Source organism: Ursus americanus, chromosome 17 (assembly GCF_024610735.1).
Source record: "Ursus americanus isolate L20-20 chromosome 17, mUrsAme1.1.p, whole genome shotgun sequence".
Taxonomy (NCBI): domain Eukaryota; kingdom Metazoa; phylum Chordata; class Mammalia; order Carnivora; family Ursidae; genus Ursus; species Ursus americanus.
Genome location: NC_142143.1, coordinates 40,276,119 through 40,295,593, shown reverse-complemented (window position 1 = coordinate 40,295,593; position 19,475 = coordinate 40,276,119). Strand labels below are relative to the sequence as shown.

The 19,475-nt window shown below is 34.5% G+C and overlaps 1 protein-coding gene and 1 non-coding gene across 17 annotated transcripts in view; both read right to left on the bottom strand.

The window, feature by feature from the left end:
* OSBPL8 (oxysterol binding protein like 8) overlaps positions 1–19,475 on the bottom strand; it is a 157,770-nt gene that overhangs the window by 38,298 nt on the left and 99,997 nt on the right. For 15 of the 16 annotated variants that reach the window (XM_045811149.2, XM_045811153.2, XM_045811154.2 and 12 more), the window contains 4 exons: positions 11,454–11,524; positions 5,174–5,251; positions 3,015–3,116; positions 631–834 (listed from right to left, as the gene is read on the bottom strand). In XM_045811149.2, coding sequence (XP_045667105.2) covers positions 631–834; positions 3,015–3,116; positions 5,174–5,251; positions 11,454–11,524 — 455 coding nt within the window. Of the gene's footprint in view, positions 1–630; positions 835–3,014; positions 3,117–5,173; positions 5,252–11,453; positions 11,525–18,972; positions 19,229–19,475 lie in introns of those variants that run through there. The other variant, XM_045811163.2, reaches the window with a different exon arrangement.
* LOC123801238 (small nucleolar RNA SNORA41) lies at positions 10,581–10,713 on the bottom strand. Its single transcript, XR_006782165.1, has one exon. It is a non-coding gene; the product is annotated as a small nucleolar RNA SNORA41 (small nucleolar RNA).

The following is a 19,475-nucleotide window of genomic DNA, read 5'->3' as shown; positions in this document are numbered from 1 at the left end:
ATCATGACCTGAGCAGAAGGCAGACGCTTAACAGACTGAGCCACCCAGGTGCCCTGCATTACTATTTTCCTAAGTTTCTGCTTTTACACACAAGAGTGACCATGGTAATACTTTTTAGTTTTAAAACAAAGCTCCATCTTCAAAGAATGCTGAATCTCAAGAGTAAGTATGACTGCTTCTATTTATACCCTTCTTGTCACATATTTACATCACTATAGGAAAGACCACAAAAATAAATGGCAGCTCTGTTCTAGAGGATCTTATAATTTTGATGGAAACAAAAACACTCCCTATAAATATGATACACTATTACAAAGCAAAGTTAGTAATTGCAATAAAAAAAACAGTACAAACTGAATCGCCACAGAGAAGACATTATAAGGTACAATAAAAATTTGAGAAATTTCCTGCAAAAATTTTAAATTTAGATCTTAAAGGTAAACAAAGCCTTCTGGTTCACAGTTCATTGTAGGTAGAGACAAAAAGAGGACTAATGCACTTGAAAACAGAAGCAAATTTGGAAGTCCTGGCAGGGGTCAGAAATCATTAGATTAATTGATTTTTATCTCCATTCTGAAACTCACAGGTTGTCATCTTTACCTTTTACCTACGTAACAAGTGCTTACTTACCTTCACTGCCCAAATAGACTGTTCCAAAGGATGAAAAAGTTTGAAACAAAAGCCATCCTTTTTTGATGGACGTTCAATGATTTCACAGGCATTCAGAAGGACTGTTCCTACCCACTGACCATTTTTTTGCGTTTTATAAATCAGTAGCACCCCGGGTTTCAAAACACACCACAACTTGGTCCAGCTCTTTAGAGTTCCACGAATCTACAGAAAGACAAGTTTATTTAGGAAAAAAAGCTCTTTTCTCTTTTTGCTCCACAATATAAAACCTCAGTAATGGCAAACAGGATGTTTTAATCTAAAATTTCCACAAAATATACATTTTAAATTCAGTAGATTTTTTTTTTCCAGCTACTAGATGGTAAGCACTGCACACAAAGATAAAAATAGCGCGGTTCTTGCCTCTGAGGAACTTAAAGTCTAGCCAGAGACTACGTCAACAGTTTCAAAATAATGTGCCAAGTAGAATGGGTTTCCTAACCCACCCGGCCAGCTCAGGAGCCATTAAAATATACTTTCGTAGTACCAAGATTCTCCTCTTCTTAGCAACTACCATAATTTTATTTGTGGGAGTATAAGAAAATTCCACCTTTTTGAAAGATTTTTATTTATTTATTTGTCAGAGAGAGATAGAGAGAGAGAACAAGCAGGGGGAGCAGCAGGCACAGGCAGAAGAAGGCTCCCTGCTGAGCAGAGAGCCCAAGGTGGATCTTGATCCCAGGACCCTGGGATCATGACCTGAGCCCAAGGAAGCCGCTTAACCGACTGAGCCATCCAGAGATCCCAAGATAATTCCACCTTTTAAGATTTTTCCCCCCTACCACTACATCAACAGTGTTGAAATCACTGCTAGCACAAACATCAGGCATTCCCTAAATATTCATTGAGTGGTAGGAAGAGGGGAGAACTCTCTTCCAACCCCTAAAATTACCTTCTCTAAGTTACCTTGTTCTTAGTAATTAGATAAAGTGTGCCATTTAAGTTCTTGGGGGAATTTTAAAAGACAGTTACCTGAATCTCTCCCTCTAGTCCCAAAATGTTCCTTGTCCCAGGACTTAATGTTATGTCAATAACAGGTCTATAACTGTTTTTTCCTATCAATTTCTATTTCTGTCATCCTTTAAAAATGTTTCTATGCAAGTCACTGAATTCACAACACTGAAAAGAACGCTAATATATTTAGAATAAAAACTAGGAATTATCTTCACTTTATTTCCTGTAAAACATCTGCTCTCTCAATGCACTTTTATGAATTATGAAATAAATATAGGACTCCCTAGCCCCTGAAACAGGCATACCACAGTAAGTGTAAATTAAAAAAAAAAAAATAGTAAGGGGGAGTTTGGGGCCAGGAATGAAGAAAAGAGAAAATCTTTGAGAAAAGTATTTGTTTATATAAAAGAAATGGAAAAACAAGAAAAGCAAAAGGAAGAGTTATCTTAAGATAACATTCTGGATCTGGGACATATGACAATAGAACATGGATGGCAAATATCAGAATGAAGGTATGATTTAGAAAGTCAGCCAGGGGATGTGTTGGGGACTTTTAGGGGATTAGCTGCAGGAATCCAATGTCAGAAGACAAGAGGAAGAAGTTTAGTTCTGAAAAACCCAAGTGAGATGTGAAGCTTAAAGACTTTTAAGTAGAGTCAAAGTAAGTCAGAATTTGTTTTCTGTACAACACTGAAGAAGACCCTAGTACACCTGAACTAACAAGGAAACTTTCATTAGGCTCCCATTTTAGTGAGAGAACTTCCACAAAAGATCTCCTAAGGATTTTACGTTGGAGGTTGTATCAACTTTTTGGGAGAGTGGAAAATGCTCAGGGCTGGGGTGATTTTTAGATTAATGCCAGGTACTAAAATTTCCTGGGAGATCATTCTTAAACTTAGCATTAGTCTGAGAGATTCCTACTAAATATTCTTCAGATAAGAATGAAAAAGAGGATAGTGGGGGATGATAAAAAAGGAAAGTAAGTGGAAATAACCGGAGGCCAAAATAAGGTATGGAAACAGCATGTTTTTCTGAAAATTAATCCTTTCCAAATGATAACTTTTATATTAACTTTGTTTCATATCTTCTCAATAAGATAGTTTGAACAGCAAAATATTTCTTTAGACTACATAATTCACACAAACCAAAAATTCTTTCAAAAAGAACTGCTATCCACATTTGATGTTATTTCAAGACAGACAACATTAAGTTTCCTTCTCCCCATTAAGACTGGAACATAGAACCTCTGGGATACAATTAATAGGTTACCAGTGAAAAACAATCATCCCAGGAGTTGTTTCTGTCTTGAAGGCTTCAGGTGCACTCTGGGCTTTCCTATTTCAGTAGGTAAACATCCAGCAATTCGAATTTAAACTTCAATACAAACTGACCTTCAACCAATCAGCCATAACAATAACAGAAGGATCTGTGATTGTACTGAGTAACTCCTTTGTGGCTCTTTTCTTTTCTTCTCGGTAATTTTTCTTTTGCACCTATTTTACAGAAATAATAGAAAAATTAAAAATTCATTAGAAACGGGCAATTTCTATCCAAATTTTTGAGGTCTATAATATGTAGACTGTAAGATTCTAAGCCTCTTTCAGAATTCTAGCATCTTAGGATAAAAGAACTTTTTTTTTTAAGAGCTTGTAGGAGTTTTTAGAGGTTAGAATCCAGTTTTTCTGATCACTAGTTCTCTGTATCTTTTTGAAGAATTTTACCTTTTTCAAAAATTACATAATACTACATGCATCCAATCTCATGGTATGAATTTCCAGCAACACAAATAAAGCTAACAGCTGTCTTTATTATACCCTACCCTATTCCAATTCCCAGAATTGACCACTATTAACACTTTTGGAAAACACTATCCTTTTAGGCTTTTTCTATGTATACAACCTATAGAAATATATAGCTTTTGTGGTTTTGTTTTTTTAAACGTATTGTTTTTAAAAAAAGGTTCTCCCATTCAATATATTTTGGAGAATTTGCATGCCTACCTCACTCATTTAATTGCTATATAAGCTTCTCAGTATGAATAAAACAGTAAGAGTTAACTTTTACTGGACACATTCTGCATACCAGTTCCTGTTCTAAGCACTTTACCAGTACTACCTCATTTAATCTTCACAATAACCCCAGAAAGACAATTACTATCCTTCTTTTACAGATGAGAAAACTGAGGCACGAAGAGTAACTTGCCAAGGATCACACAGCTAGTAAGTCATGGAGGCACGATTCATCAAAGGCAGACTGGCTCAAAAAGACATGCTCTTAACCACCCATGCTATTACTGCTTCTATAATTTTTCTCAAGTTTTCTTACTGATGGAAATCCACTGTTATCAGCTTTTTCATATTACAAACAATGCTGCATTTGTTTGCAACTGGCAATTTTGCTCTTTCCTGATACTAAGATATAAATACTTAAGAAATCATAAAATGATATTAATTCATTTAAAATATCAAAGTTTTACCTTCATAAGTTACCTATGAGATAATCTGGGAAGGCTGCAGTGGATTAATATAGTCTTGTTATTATTTTGTTGTTATTATATGGATGGGAGAAGAGTGGTCTACCAGTGATACATTTCTTTTAGTTATAAAACCTTCCTAGTTGCACTTAATGACAAAAAGACTACATACACCTAACAAAATTTAAATAATTCTACAGCCAAAAAGCTTCAGACTTTTGGTCTCTATTAATATGCATATCTGAATAACAGTAGATTTAATATGGGATTGCAAATGCAAATGCATACAGGATCAGATATAAGAAAAAAGGGGTAAAATAGACCATGTAGGGATCAGAGTCAATTAGAAAGCATGTGTTTCTTAAGATCCAGGATCTGTGGCCATTCTGGAAGGCAAGCCCAAAGTGCATATTTCCTTTTTTTTTTTTTCATTTTTTTAAAAAAGATTTTATTTATTTATTTGACAGAGATAGGGACAGCCAGCGAGAGAGGGAACACAAGCAGGGGGAGTGGGAGAGGAAGAAGCAGGCTCATATCGGAGGAGCCTGATGTGGGGCTTGATCCCATAATGCCGGGATCACACCCTGAACCGAGGGCAGACGCCTAACCGCTGTGCCACCCAGGCGCCCCCCAAAGTGCATATTTCTTAAAGAGAGGTTGGAAAGCTGAACTTGTATTTGTTACCTCAAATTTTTAAAACATTGTATAAATCAAACAAATATATCTACCTGTGGGCCAAATTCACCCCACGACCCTGCAGTTAGTAAACCTGAATTTCAAAAAGCACCAGAGCTTCCCATTACACGTTCTACAACACAGTGATGTGCCTAACTAGGTACAACTGTGCAGAACTATCCAGTCCTCAGGCAAAGGAATGGCCAGTTGAGGCCTGAGACAGCACTGGACAGTCACCAAGCAGCCTCTTGACTCCAGTGTGCCATACAAATATTAACATTCTTTATGTGTGCCTTTCTGGATATTATTTTTCTTCAGGAGACACATATTTATCTTGTTAGCCTACTTACAAAAGCACATGCAAAGCATAATGTTATTTATGAAATAACTGTGGAAACTAACCTTGAGAGATTCTTTTTTTGTGAGCTTGCTTGAAGCAGAACTATCTTTCTCCGAGCCATTGTAAAGTTTAGATTCAGACTGAAATCACATAGAAATGAACAAAAGAGAAATAATAATTAAAATCTTCACTTATTCTACACATACAGCATATAAAAATTAATGTTAAAGCTATGTTTGTGAATTCTTCCCATTTATTGCTGTGATTTAGGCAAAAATAAATTTTCAAATGCCAGGTTTCCCTATATAGATACCTTTAGTTTAAAAGCTAATCCATGTTAAACTCACAAAAGCACAAAATAAACACTAATCAGGGGTATCTGGCTGGCTCAGATGCAATTCGTGATCTTGGGGTCATGACTTCAAGCCTTACGTTGGATGTAGAGACTACTAAAAAAAAACCAAAACCAAACTTAAAAAAAAAAAAAACCCTAATCAATAAATTAATCTACAATGCGAGGTTAAATAAGATCATTTGTAAATGTTTGCATTCTATTTTCCAGAATATTTCTAAGAAACACATGCAATGATTTATTCTTGAAAGTATCCAAAGCAATGTAATTTTTAACAGTTAAAATATTCTAAATCAACAAAGCCATGTGCATTCTAGCAAGTTACTGCACACATTGCCCTATTGCTACTTCTCCAATAGAAAGAAATATGTATATCTTCAGAAATTAGTATTAAAATACTATCTAATTTGTAGTGCTTAAAAACCAATATTCCTAGCATCTACTTCTTCCTATCTATCCAGTGACCCTAAAGTATTATTGCCTTAAACTGGTTTCCGGACTCTGCTTATACTTATTTTTATTTGATCTTCATTAGAACCTTGACAAATAGAGGCGCCTGGGTGGCTCAGTCAGTTAAGCATCTGACTCTTGATTTTGGCTCAGCTTATGATCTCAGGGTGTGAGATTGAGCCCCACATTGGGGTCTGTGCTTACTGGAGTTCATTTCTTTCCCTCTGCCCCTCCCCATAGGTGCACTCGCACTCTCTCTCCCTCTCTCAAATAAATATATCTTAAAAAAAAAAAAAAAAGAACCTTAAAAATAGACATAACAAGTGGTTTTATCTCCATTTTACAAATCATGACAGGGAGGCTCTGGAGGTTGATTTTCTAAACTAACAATAATATCACAGGGATTGGAATCTAGGTCTCCTAATCCAGCACTCTTTTGAAGAGACTACATGCTTTCACCAGAGTAAAAGAACATAAATGTGAAAACTGCTTCTATAAATCTTGGACAATAAAATTAAACACATTTAGTGTCCCGTGTCCTATGATTTTCATTTTTATCTATTGTTTTATCTATTGTTAGACATAGGAGAAGGTATTTAAAGTTCTTAGCATGACTCCTGGTGCCAAGAAAGTATATGGGGTTTAATCCAAATGGTGGCTTTCAAATGTTGACTGGCTAGACCTGCAAAGCACTAGGTGTGATTATAGATAACAAAACTTTGGGTTTGTTACAGATAACAAAACTCCCTCACTCAATTTGAAGAACCATGAAGGCAGGGACCATACTTATTTACCAATGAAACCCAGCTATCACCTGGGGAAAAGAAAGGGCTCACTAAATATCTGATGAATTAATAAAATGAAAATTAAACTAGCATTTCCAACTCATTTCTTTTATCTCTCTGAAAAAACACCTCTGCTACTTGGTAAAAAATATGGGTTATTATGGTGATGATGACAATAACTGGTTGCACTAGATAGAAGGGAACGACAAACTATGCTCAATGCAGAAGGTGGGGATTAACCCAATTAAATTTTTGTTAAGGTCACTCCTTTAAGAACTGAACTTGAAACATCATACTACTTACTCTCATGGCAATGGCACTGATCGTGATAACCAAAACAATTTTACAAAGTTGCTCAAGCCAAATGGTCTCTGTGTTCTCCTTGCCCCCGAAAACCTAAAAATGGCACAACTATTGTCAGAAGACTAGGATGATTTCTATTTCTCACAGCTTAATAGGAGAATGTGTATTATAATGTACTTCTTAGACACTAATAAATGAAGAATAAATGCTAATGGAAATTAATGGCTGCTTATTCTTTACCAAGTACTTTTCTAAACACTTCAATGTGCACTACCTCATTTAATCCTCCAAGCAAACCTATGAGATAGTAATAGTATCTCCCTTTTGCTATTAAGAAAACCAAGACTAACCAATGAAAAAATAACTTCCCAAAGTCACAAAGCCAGTAAGTAGATGAGCTGGGATTTGTAACCTGGTCTACCTAATTCCCAGTCTCATGCTCTTAGCCATTTCACTGTAATGATTTCTCACCTTCTAAAACTATTCACACAATTTTAGCCAGACTCAAATTTAAGATTTATCAACAGGAAATATGTTTCCCTGACAAGATCTGGCTCGGTGATTCCTAAAAGATTCTAGTATATAAGGCACCGGCAGGGCAGAAGAGGGTCACTTGAGCTTGGTAAATTTTAGAGAACACACATTTCAAGGAATCTTTGCCATTGTGTATAGCCAGTTTGGGGCGGGGCGGGGTGGGGGTGGGGAATCCACTGCCCAAGTTCTACAAGCTTTTTCAATACACTACACCTAAGTTTTCTGAATCTACAGGTTTCCTTTTAAACACCAAAACTCAAACTATTTTTGTTGGAAATATTTTACTAAACTAACTTGTCCTTCTTTTATAACCTTACTGAACACTATCTTAATGATGACCACAGGGTTTAATGTATAGTACTGTTTGTTTCTTCATTAAATGGCCTTAGAACGCTCAGTATGTTATGTTTTCTTTTTCCTTCCTTCTTTTCATCTCCTCCCCTGTAACTACTGTCCTCTTATGGGCTGTATGACTTCGAAGGTCATTCAATCTCTTTCAGTCTTAGTTTCTTTGTTTGTAAAATGAGGTTACTCCTATTAATTTGTAGGGTTGAGGTAGTGTGCATGATGTGTTTAACATACTACTTGGTATATATTGTGTTTCAGGTTTGTGACTATCAGGTTTGTGACTATGCTGTCAAAAATCTGACCTTTAAATAAATGGAACATTAACATATAAGAATACTTTCCTCTTGGTTTGGAAACTATAAAATACTACAGATATAAGGGAAAATAATAATAATAATAATGTTAATATGACTAGATCAGATATCCTGATTTGGAAGGGTTTTTTAAATGTCCAGGTAAATATGTTTTTTACTGCAAGCGATAGACATTTAGCATCCCTATAGAAAAGCAGATTTGCGTACAGCTGGAGAATCAAGTCAATAAATAGATCTGGGCTCAAAAACCACCATCCTTGTAATATAGGATTACTTTTATCCCACTAGACACAGTACCCATGCTGGTAATTCCTTTTGTTGGGATGGACTACTAAAAATTCATTTAAAATGCTAACAGCAAGATGGGATGGATCTGATTAACTGACTTTTCCAATTCACTCATTTATAGGATGCATGAGAAATAGAAACTGCCTTTATTTTTTAAAAATGGGGGGGAGTATATTCCATTGTGCTTACTGGTCTTAATCATGTATTTTAAGAAATAATCCCAAATCCTATGACCAAAATGGCAGTATTAATACTTTTTGCATCAAATTCAGAAAAATATAAAGTTAAAATTATGATGGTCTCAGTTATGCACGCTGATTACAGAAGGAATAACAAAACATTTCCTGAAGTTACGTAAATAGGGTTAAAATGTTAAGAATTCCATGAGAATGTGGTTTAATGATAAATGTATAAATTTTAGGATTGTTGTGAAAAACAAGAGTGGGTTATGTGTTAAAATATTTAAAGATAAACGTGACTATGCATCTCTTAAGCTAACAGAATAAACAAGGATTAAATCTAAGTTAAGATAAAATCAATAGGTTTCAACTGTTGGAAAATATCAGTATTTAAGTACAATTTTACTTACACTAGTTACCATGTTAAGAATCCCACTCATTCACTGTAATCCCCGCCCCCCCCCCCCTTTTTAAAATAAGCACTGTATCCAATGTAGGGCCTGAACTCATGACCCCACGATTAAGAGTCACATGCTCGACCAACTGAGCCAGCCAGGTTTCCTCACCGTAATTCTTATTCAAAGAAAGAAGATGAATTCTCAAATACCTACTACTCTGTTAGGTACTCGGAGTATCACAATCTGGGATGTGGATCTTATCTCCTTTGTACAGATAAGAAAACTGAAGCCATTCTGAATCCCAGCTTTACCACTCTGACCCTGATTTAATTTCTCTAAGCTTCAGTTTGTTCACTTAGAAAATGGAGCCAATAATACCTACCACCTTCTAGTATTGTTAGGAGAGTTAAGGCGACACATAGTAAGCTCTTAATACAAAACAGCTATTAATATCACTGTAATTAGTATCTAAGAAGTCAAAGGTAATGTATATGAATCAAGATTCAAACTTGCTTTTTTTTTTTACTTTAAAGCAGTGCTGTCCAGAAGAACTTTCTGAATGACAAAAATGCCATATGTGGCTACTGAGTACTTGAGATATGGCTAGTATAACTGAGGAACTAAACATTTTTTTTTTAAAAGATTTTATTTATTTATTTGACAGAGATAGAGACAGCCAGTGAGAGAGGGAACACAAGCAGGGGGAGTGGGAGAGGAAGAAGCAGGCTCCCAGAGGAGGAGCCTGATGTGGGGCTCGATCCCAGAACGCCGGGATCATGCCCTGAGCCGAAGGCAGACGCCTCAATGACTGTGCCACCCAGGCGCCCCGAGGAACTAAACTTCTAATTTCATTTGATTTTAGTTAATTTAAATTTAAAGAGTCAAATAAAATTGGTGCTATTAAAGGCACAGTTCTAAAGCCTATATTTTTCTTTTCATCAATCCACCCTGTTTCATTAAGGTATGTAAAATTTCTTTTCAGGCTCCCTGCTCTCCCACTTCCCCTCCCTCCAATTTAGAGACTACTTATAGGTGGCTGTGATATATAAGTGTGTGGGTTAAGTATTTGGACTTCTGAGTAGGAATACTGTACTACCACATGTTCACCAATTCTGGTATTAACTGCTTGAAAATGGGTTTTTAAAAGTTCTATAAATTTCATTATATTTCTAGCTATTAAAGACTCAAGATAAATGATTTTCTCTTTAATTACACATCTCATAAAATGATCAAGGAATTTCTTACTTGTATGTTATATATATATATACACATATATATATACACACATACACACACATGTATATATACATACATACACACACACACATGTATATATACATACATACACACAAGGTACTATTAAACTATCCTAAGTACTTTTACACATATGATAGATATTTAAGTAATGAATACTCGAAAAGTGTGGATAAAATTTGGTAAAATTATACATTAAAAAAAATCATGGACTCTTCTCAACCATTGCCATGAATGGAAACAAAAATGTAGGGTTTTTTCATGTTCTGTTCATCACACATATGCCCAACTTCTATTTTGCTAAGAAAGAGGTGTTTCATCGCATAATGGTTTCTTTCCCACAGTGGAATGCCACAACTGCTACCATAAGGACAGCTAGAGACTAGTAGCTGTGGCAGAAAAAATAATGGGTAGTAGCTCTCAGTAGCTGAGAACAGCAGAGAATTTACTAGCTTAAGAAACAGATTTTCTGACAGTCACTGAAGTTTGATTCCACAAAAAGCTTCTTCTATTGAACCTGACCTGAAAGAACAGTCAGAAGTCAAATCCTTAACAAATTATAGCAAATCTAGTGAATTATAAACCCATAGGAAAACCAATGTATTACATGTTTCTTACATTTGAATATATACTCTTAAAAAGTTCTCAACAGTAAAAATATGTACAAGTATTCCAATTTGAGAATTACTAATTTAGGAAACTGTATCTTATTCTAAGAACATGTCTTTCAATTGCAGGCTATTACTGCAAGAGACCTTTGGCCTTTAACAGTAAAATATATGTATTTTGATTGTCATTCAAATAAACTCAAAACTCTTAAGACTTAAAAACAAACAAACAATAAATCCTGAGGACTTCTCTGAATGGAACTCTTAGTCTGAGAAGTACTACAATAGCAGACATATCAGAAACAATGTCATTCTGGAGAGAACACACTGGTTACCAATAGGCTGTATTTCCAAGTAACCAACAGGACTGACATAACCCAGGGAACTTTTCTTTTTTCATATATACTGCATGATTTAGATATACCAACATAAAAACATCCCATAAAAATCTGACAGAATTTTGTTAGTTCTTCTTCTTAGATATTAGAAAAATGCCATAGTCATGTATGTGGGGACAACACTTGCTTACCTTGCTCTTTGACATAGAAAGTGAAGATTCATCTTTATTTTGAGAAATGTCTTCCTTTCCTCTTTCAAAACCTTTAAAAAACATTGTTATTATTTCAGTATTACTATATAGTATACAGACATGAAGAAGCAAATGCATGTAAGTCATCCAATTTCAAATATACGTTATATTTGATGTATACTGGTACAAAAAGCCTAGACTAAACATACAGTGTTACACTATTATAGTTTAAAAGATTTCTAAGGGATCAATACGTAATACAATAACCCTTTAGAACAGATTAAGGCTTACACAAGCAATGAAGTCTTTTCCTGTACCCATCAACATCAAGCTAAATACCTCTTTTCTGTGCCCTTAGAGCACTTTGCATGAACTCAGGCTTCCTGGAGCTTTTATTCTAGTGACCTCCTTTTCTTTTTTCTTTTTTTTTTTTTTAAGATTTATTTATTTATTTTGAGAGAGAGAGAGAGAGAGAGAGAGAAAGAGAAGCAGACTTCCCCAAGTGCAGTGCCCGACGTGGTCGGGGTTCAATCTCAGGACCCTGAGATCAAGACCTGAGCTGAAACCAAGGGTTGGTTGGTGCCCCTCTAGTGAGCTCTTTTCTAATGAAGAATTCCAACTGAAAGAACCAACCCAGCATACTTTTTTTTTTTTAAAGATTTTATTTATTTATTTGACAGAGAGAGAGACAGCCAGCGAGAGAGGGAACACAAGCAGGGGAAGTGGGAGAGGAAGAAGCAGGCTCACAGCGGAGGAGCCTGATGTGGGGCTCGATCCCATAACACAGGGATCACGCCCTGAGCCGAAGGCAGACGCTTAACCGCTATGCCACCCAGGCGCCCCCCAGCATACTTTTAACACCTCTTGCCAAATCGGAAACAATTCTAGAATTGGTGATAAAAGACTAGAGAAAATAAATCTAGACTGAGGGACAGACTTAAAAAAAAACCTAACAATGTGCACTGTGAGAATTAAAAGAGGATCCATTAGAAAGCATCTAGCGTAGTATTTTCCACATAGTATACATTCCATTCATGTTGACTCTTAAGATGATCATGGCACTATTGTATACAAATTCTAAAACGATGCATCTAAAATACATGAATGCACTGGGATGAACATGCATAGATCCCTGCAATCATGTAACACATTAACATTAACACTATGTCAAAAGCAATTAACAGACTGTTAATTAGGAGTACAATTAGAGAAATGTTAATACTGAAATTTGTGTGCATGTATAAAAGGAGCAGTACTCAATTTAAAGATGTTCCTTCTACTTCTGAGGGCAAGTATTATGAACTCTTCCCTATAATTATTTGTTCTAAGTCCAATAAAAGCCTATATTAAAAATATATACATGATTATTCATTAAGCAGCACTTAAAAAATCATCAGTAGCACCAGTGCCTAAAGCATTTAAAAACCACTTCTAACATATTAATTATACCATTTTTCTGTTTGGCTTATATTAGCTAAAAACAAATCCATTCCAATTTCCTAATCCAGAGATTTTATTGAATTGTTTTCTGTTATATGAAGAAGGTATCTCCCCCCACCCCCCAACTCTGGTAAGGAGGATCACTCAATCCCAATACTAGGGGGAAACAAAACTATTTCATAAATGCAACATTAAATTTTAAATAACCTACCAAAATTTTAGACAATTTTAGACTTTAGTATAAAGCAAACCAAAGTTACTTAATTCAGTTAAAAAAATTCTAAAATATTTATTCAGAGTAGTAACATTTTATAATTAAGTAATTCTTTTTTAAGATATATTTATTTTAGAGAGAGAGAGAGCCTGAACATGGGGGATGGGGTGCAGATGGTGAGGGAGAGATATATATATATATTCTTTAAAGATTTTATTTATTTATTTGACAGAGAGCGAGCGAGTAAGCACAAGCAGGGGGAGTGGCAGAGAAGAAGGAGAAGCAGGCTCCCTACCAAGCAGGGAGACTGATTTGGGGCTTGATCCCAGAACTCTGGGATCATGACCTGAGCTGAAGGCAGATGCTTAACCAACTGAGCCACCCAGGCGCCCCTATAAAAGTAATTCTTAATATTAATGAATTATTATTTTCTACCATGTGTGGGGATTCAAAATTACTTTAAAATTACTCCTATATTTTTTTAAAGTGGTATTTATAGACAAAAATCTGAAGCCTATAACACATTTTTGACTATTAATAATGCAGAGCAGTGTCAGATCATGACTTTTTACCAAGTTTGCTTGTTAGTGATTCTAGGTAGTAAATTGTCTTCCTACTATCCCCCCCTCTGCCTCAATGATACAGAAACCTATATCACCATCAAAATGCCTAAAATTAAAGGGATACTACCTTCCAAGTATAGATGAGAATGTGCAGCAACTGGAACTCTATTCACTACTGGTGGAGAGTATAATGGGGTATAACCACATTGGAAAACCATTTGAAAGTATGTACTAAAGCGGAATTTATGGGTATTCTAACAATAAACAATTTAATCCTAGATATACCCGACAGAAATGGTTGTGTATGTCCATCAAAGTAAGATACAAAAATGTTCATAGGTGCTTTATTCATAATAGCCAAAGTCTGAAGCCAACTCAAATGGTTATTAAGAGTTGAATGAATGAACATATTTGCACAATGGAATGTTATACAGCAATGTAGTAGTAATTAAAAGAACCAATAACTACTACAGAAAACAACAGACACAATATTGAGTGAAAAAAGCCATGTCTTTCCATTAAAAAAAAAAAAAGCACATACTGTATGACTTCATTTATATACAGTTCAGGAACTGGAAAACCTAATCTATAAGGTTAGAGGTTGATATGATGGTTTACCTTTGTTGTAGAAGGAATTGACTGGGAGGGGCAAGAGGCAGTCTTCTGTGGATTTGGGAAGTGGTTACATGGTCTATATATAACTTAAAATTCAAAAAGTTGTGCATTTAACTATATGTAAGTTATGCCTCAATAAAAAAATAAAAACTCAGATAGACTTCTCTATTCTTTCACTTTATTAGACCTCTCCTGCTTTGACATCCTTCCTCACTTGGAACATCCTTTGACACCCATCCTTTCACTTATTTTGCACCTGGCTAATTCTGATTAATTTATCAATAACAATTAACATAATAATATTAATGAAAACAATAAAGGAACCAATATCCATTTGTAAGAACACTTGTGATTATGACACTATGTTAGACGCTTTACTTAATAATAATCTTTAAAATAACACCACACAAAAGCCACAAGTATTAACTATAATTTATATAATTGAAAAAACCAAGGTTCACAGAAATTAACTTGACTAATGTCAGTAAGTAAAAGTCTCAGAACTGATTCAAATTTAGGTCTAACTTTAAAATTCATGCTATTTTTAGAATGCTAGGTGCCTTTTAAGACCCAAGGCCACCTCTTCTGGGTGGTCTTGCCCTGATCGTGTAGGCATAGTTAGCTCTCTCCTTCTCTGATATATATAGTATTTCATAGATATTTGTACTACCCTATTTATCACAATATACTTCAATTATTTGTTTTCATGTTCATATTTCTTAATTGACTGTGAATTCCTGAAAAGAAAGCTCTAATCCTTATTCACCCTTTCAAACATAAAAATTTCATAATTTGAGCCAAAAATTAACAAAACTGGACTCCACTGTTATTTGTAATTATTTTATTAAATATGTAAAATAAAGAACAGCTTCAGAAAATGCATAAAATACAAATGTATAATTTAACGTATACAGTGAATACTGGCATAACCACCACCCAAATAAAAAAACAAAGAAATGTCAAAATCCCATAAGATCCTCCCCACTTCCTAGCACCATTCTTGATCACAATCTAATCTTCTCCTCAAAGGCAACTATCTTGACTTTTGTAAACATTCTTTACCAGCCTGTCAAGCAGGAATTTCATTCATTTTCATTGGGGATTAGAATCTCATTGCATGACTATACCACTATTTATTCATTTACTGTAGATAAACATTTGGGTTGTTCCTAATTTATCCCTCTTATGAACAATGGTGCCACAAATATTCTTGAAAGTGTATCCTACACACACACACACACACACACACACACACACACACACACACATTATATGCACACACCTGTGAGTTTCTCTAAATTCTAGAAGAATTTCTGGGTTACAGTATATGTGTATCTTCAACTTTAAGGATACCAAATTGTTTATTTTTCTACTAATAGTGTGTAAGAGTTCTCCTTTCTCCATATCCATGGTAACATCAATATTGACAAATTTTTAATATTTTTGCTAATCTGTGGGGTGTGTATATCAATGGTATAATGAGGTTCTAGTTTGTGTGGTCCTGACTATTAACGATGTTTGAGCACTTTCTCATGTTAATTAGCCATTTTAACTTTCTGTTTGTGAAGGACCTCCTCAGATCCTTTGTGCCTTTTTTTTTTCCTAAAGATCTATTTATTTGAGAGAGTGCACATATGCATATGCTTGTGCACCCAGAGGGAGGGGCAGAGGGAGAGAATCTTCAAGCGGCTCACCACCGAGTGTAGAGCCTGAGAAGGGGCTCAATCTCCACGACCCATGATGTCATGACCTGAGCCAAAACCAACAGTCAGATACTTCACTAACTGAGCCACCCAAGTGCCCCAATCCTTTGTGCATTTAAAATCTATATCTATATCTAGTCTATCTTTTTCTTATTGATTTATATAGGAATTCTTGATGTATTCCAGATACTGGTCCTTTGCAAGCTGTATGTTACAAATAACTCCCTATTCTTGTCTTTTTATACCTGCATTTTTTAAATAAACCACTCTTAATTTTAAGGTAGTCGAATTTAGCCATCTCATTCTTTAATGGTTAGTGCTTTTTGGTCTTAAGAAAGTCTTTCCTAAATCTGTGGTCATAAAAATATTTTTAAGTAGTGTAGTAATACACAGAGTTTACTTCCTCCTACTAACCCAATGGAATATTATCCCCAAATAACATCGTGTCCCTAACTTCTAATTTGTTAACAGAATACAAGTGCTATCATCATTGACAAAGTATCTTTTTCACGTACTTCCATAATAAATTTGGTCCAACGATGTTTAGATATAATAAACAAGCTTTATGCTGCTTCAGTCTTGCTAAAATGAGATTATACATACATTATCTACAAATGCAGATTTAACAGGTATTTATAAAATATAGCTATATTAATATTAACTATACTGAACACAGCCAAGAATCAAGAAATTGGACTAAAGAAAAAAAAACCTCTGAGAAGTCAAACTATACTAAAAAGAAACCTATTTGTGCACTAAAGCTCACACAGTTTGTCCATAAGTGATTTATTTGCTCAAATTTTATTTACTCCAATTTTCTGGTACTATTCTAGAGATTGGTCCAATAAGCCTATCTAGAAGTTATACCTGAGGTTGGGGTAAGAAACAGATAAGCAGACATGAACTTAAAAAAAAAAATGCACTATGGTGTTACTGGAAAATACATGGGCAGGTGGTATCATTTCAACATTATAGCTCATCATAAAGAAAAAGGCCATACCAGTATATTTCTTAAGGTAGAAGTGACAAAAAGTAATTTTTTTCTAAGGAAACTAAAATGAAAAGAAAGTAATGTTCAAAGTAGTAAGGCAAAATGATCTCTCAATATCACTAATGTAGAACCTCTCCTCTAATAATGTCAAGTAAAAACAAATGTATCTAAAAAATTTTTTCAGTACAATGGAAGGTCCCAGAAGAAATATATGTTTTATTTTTTAACTGGAAAAACAACAACATAAAAGCCACTTCTTTCAAGTACCTAATTTCATTCTATTTCTTACCTGACAAAATGCAACATATTTTAAAGAGCTTTCTTTCATGGCTGTTTGCAGTACAACTGTTGGTTGTAAAAAGGGGAATATGGAAGCATCCCTATGAATATGATTTTATTTCAAGAATTAGAAAACAAAGCCAACCATTTACTTTTCCATTCAAATAAATCAATCCAGGGTAACCTTCAATATATTCTTTGACAAGATAAACTGACAATTCTGCCTTTAGTTACCTAATTAAGTAAATACCAAACTTCTAAAAAGTGAAGTTTTCTGTTTGGTACAGTCACATGATTATTCTTTAATATTAAGTAGATTCACTATATGAAAGTCAGCAAACACTTGCTATCAAGCTTGCTAGCTTAAAAAATGAAATACAGAGACACAGAAATAAACTAAGTCACACTGTAAAAGCAAACAGAGTATTTAACAACTTTAAAAAATTTCAGTATGTTGTATTTTCAAAGCTACTTCTGAACAAAGCCAAAAACTAAAATGTACACCATTTTGAGAACATAAGAAGCATGACGGTAACCATGCTATACTGAGAAGATGAAATACAGATTATGAATGCTGTTTATAGCTTGTGCTACTTAGGCAACAGTTCAGGACTATGGTATCCGATTCTTTTTTGAAACACTATCAGAAAAGAAAATGTAATCAGTGAATTTATGATAATTTATTTAATTGTTCAGGTAGCACCTTCTATAAGGTGTTTCACTATCTCAAAATAATGCATATACCACCTATCAGCATGAATATTCACAAAAAGCCAAGAATAAATGTTAGTGTGAAAGCAGAAAACATAATTCAAATTTAACAAAATGTAAGTGTCAGAAAAATCTATAGATGGTTAAAGCAAGCACCAGTTTCAGTGATTTCTTTGCCATGAGTATTAAAAGAATACTTTCATTTTAAAAGAAGAAATATAACCTCAAAAGAGTAGACCAAATTATGTTGCAATTTAAAATTTTGAATGGAAAACAGATTTTAAAATATTTTAAAATATATATCCAAATATTTGCTCTAATAAATCTTTTTCATACAATTAAATTTAAGATATACTTCTATTAACTATTTCATTAACTATTAATGTCTAAATCATAGCTGTCAAATGCTTAATTTCATTTTAAAGATGTTATCTTAAAAATAACAATTTCTTAGCACAAACTAATTATACAAAGACACATCTAACAACAAGAAGGCTATTTCAAAAATTATACTTGGACAGAAAACTTCACTTTAGTCAGGACCTGAACTACTAAAGCTTAAACTAAACATCAATTTTAACATAGTTACTGTTCGGCAGAAAACAGCCAAACAAGTATCAATATTAAATATCCGGATTCCATTTGCAAAAACCGAATTGATTTGCTTATTTATAGAATTTTACATTTATCTCAAGTCCAGAAAAGGTTTTAATTTTATCAGAGAGTCATAATATTTATTTCTATGATTAAAGCAAAAATTCATGCTATCAGCAATGCAAGATTTGTAATTCACTGAATCACTAGTTCTCAAGTTTGGGCTTAAGAGATTTTAAGAGAAAACATGGAAAAGCCAAGCCATAAAAAGCAGCAGTCACTAAAACTGAACATTTCACTATAGAAACTGTTTTGTTTAAACAAAAGCAGTTTTAAGATGTTGGAATATCTAGTTTAATGAAAAGCCTGCAAGAAATTAAGAAAAGAATGCAAGATTAAACAAACAAACCTGACAACGAAGGAGAAAGTTCATTGTATCCTCCAAATGAAGCATTCCGGACAAGCTTTCGGCCATCAATTCGTGGAGGAAATAAAACAGGCGAAACCACAGTACAAGAAGAAAATCTACGTTGTTGTGAGCTCTCTTCTTTCATGGCTTAGGAGGTCTATTTAACGTATATGCTTGCCCAGAAGGCTAATTAGATCAGTATAGCAATGAGAGGCTTTTCTCTCACATCCAAATGTAGCGAAACCCACCAGCACAAACAAAGGACACACACATTTAACAGCAAAGGAGAAGGACCAGAGACTGTCAAATCAGCAATAAACAGAAAAGGCATTAAGCCTTGCTAGTGGGTGGTTGTTGTTGGTTTTTTTTTTTAATCAACTGATAAACAAGAAAGGCTATTCCGCTAATGTTTTGCCTCTTCATCAAACCAGCAATGCCCTGAACTGAATTGCTGCTTTAGTAAAACAAAGCAAGATCAATACTTAAGAGATTCAGGATGAAGT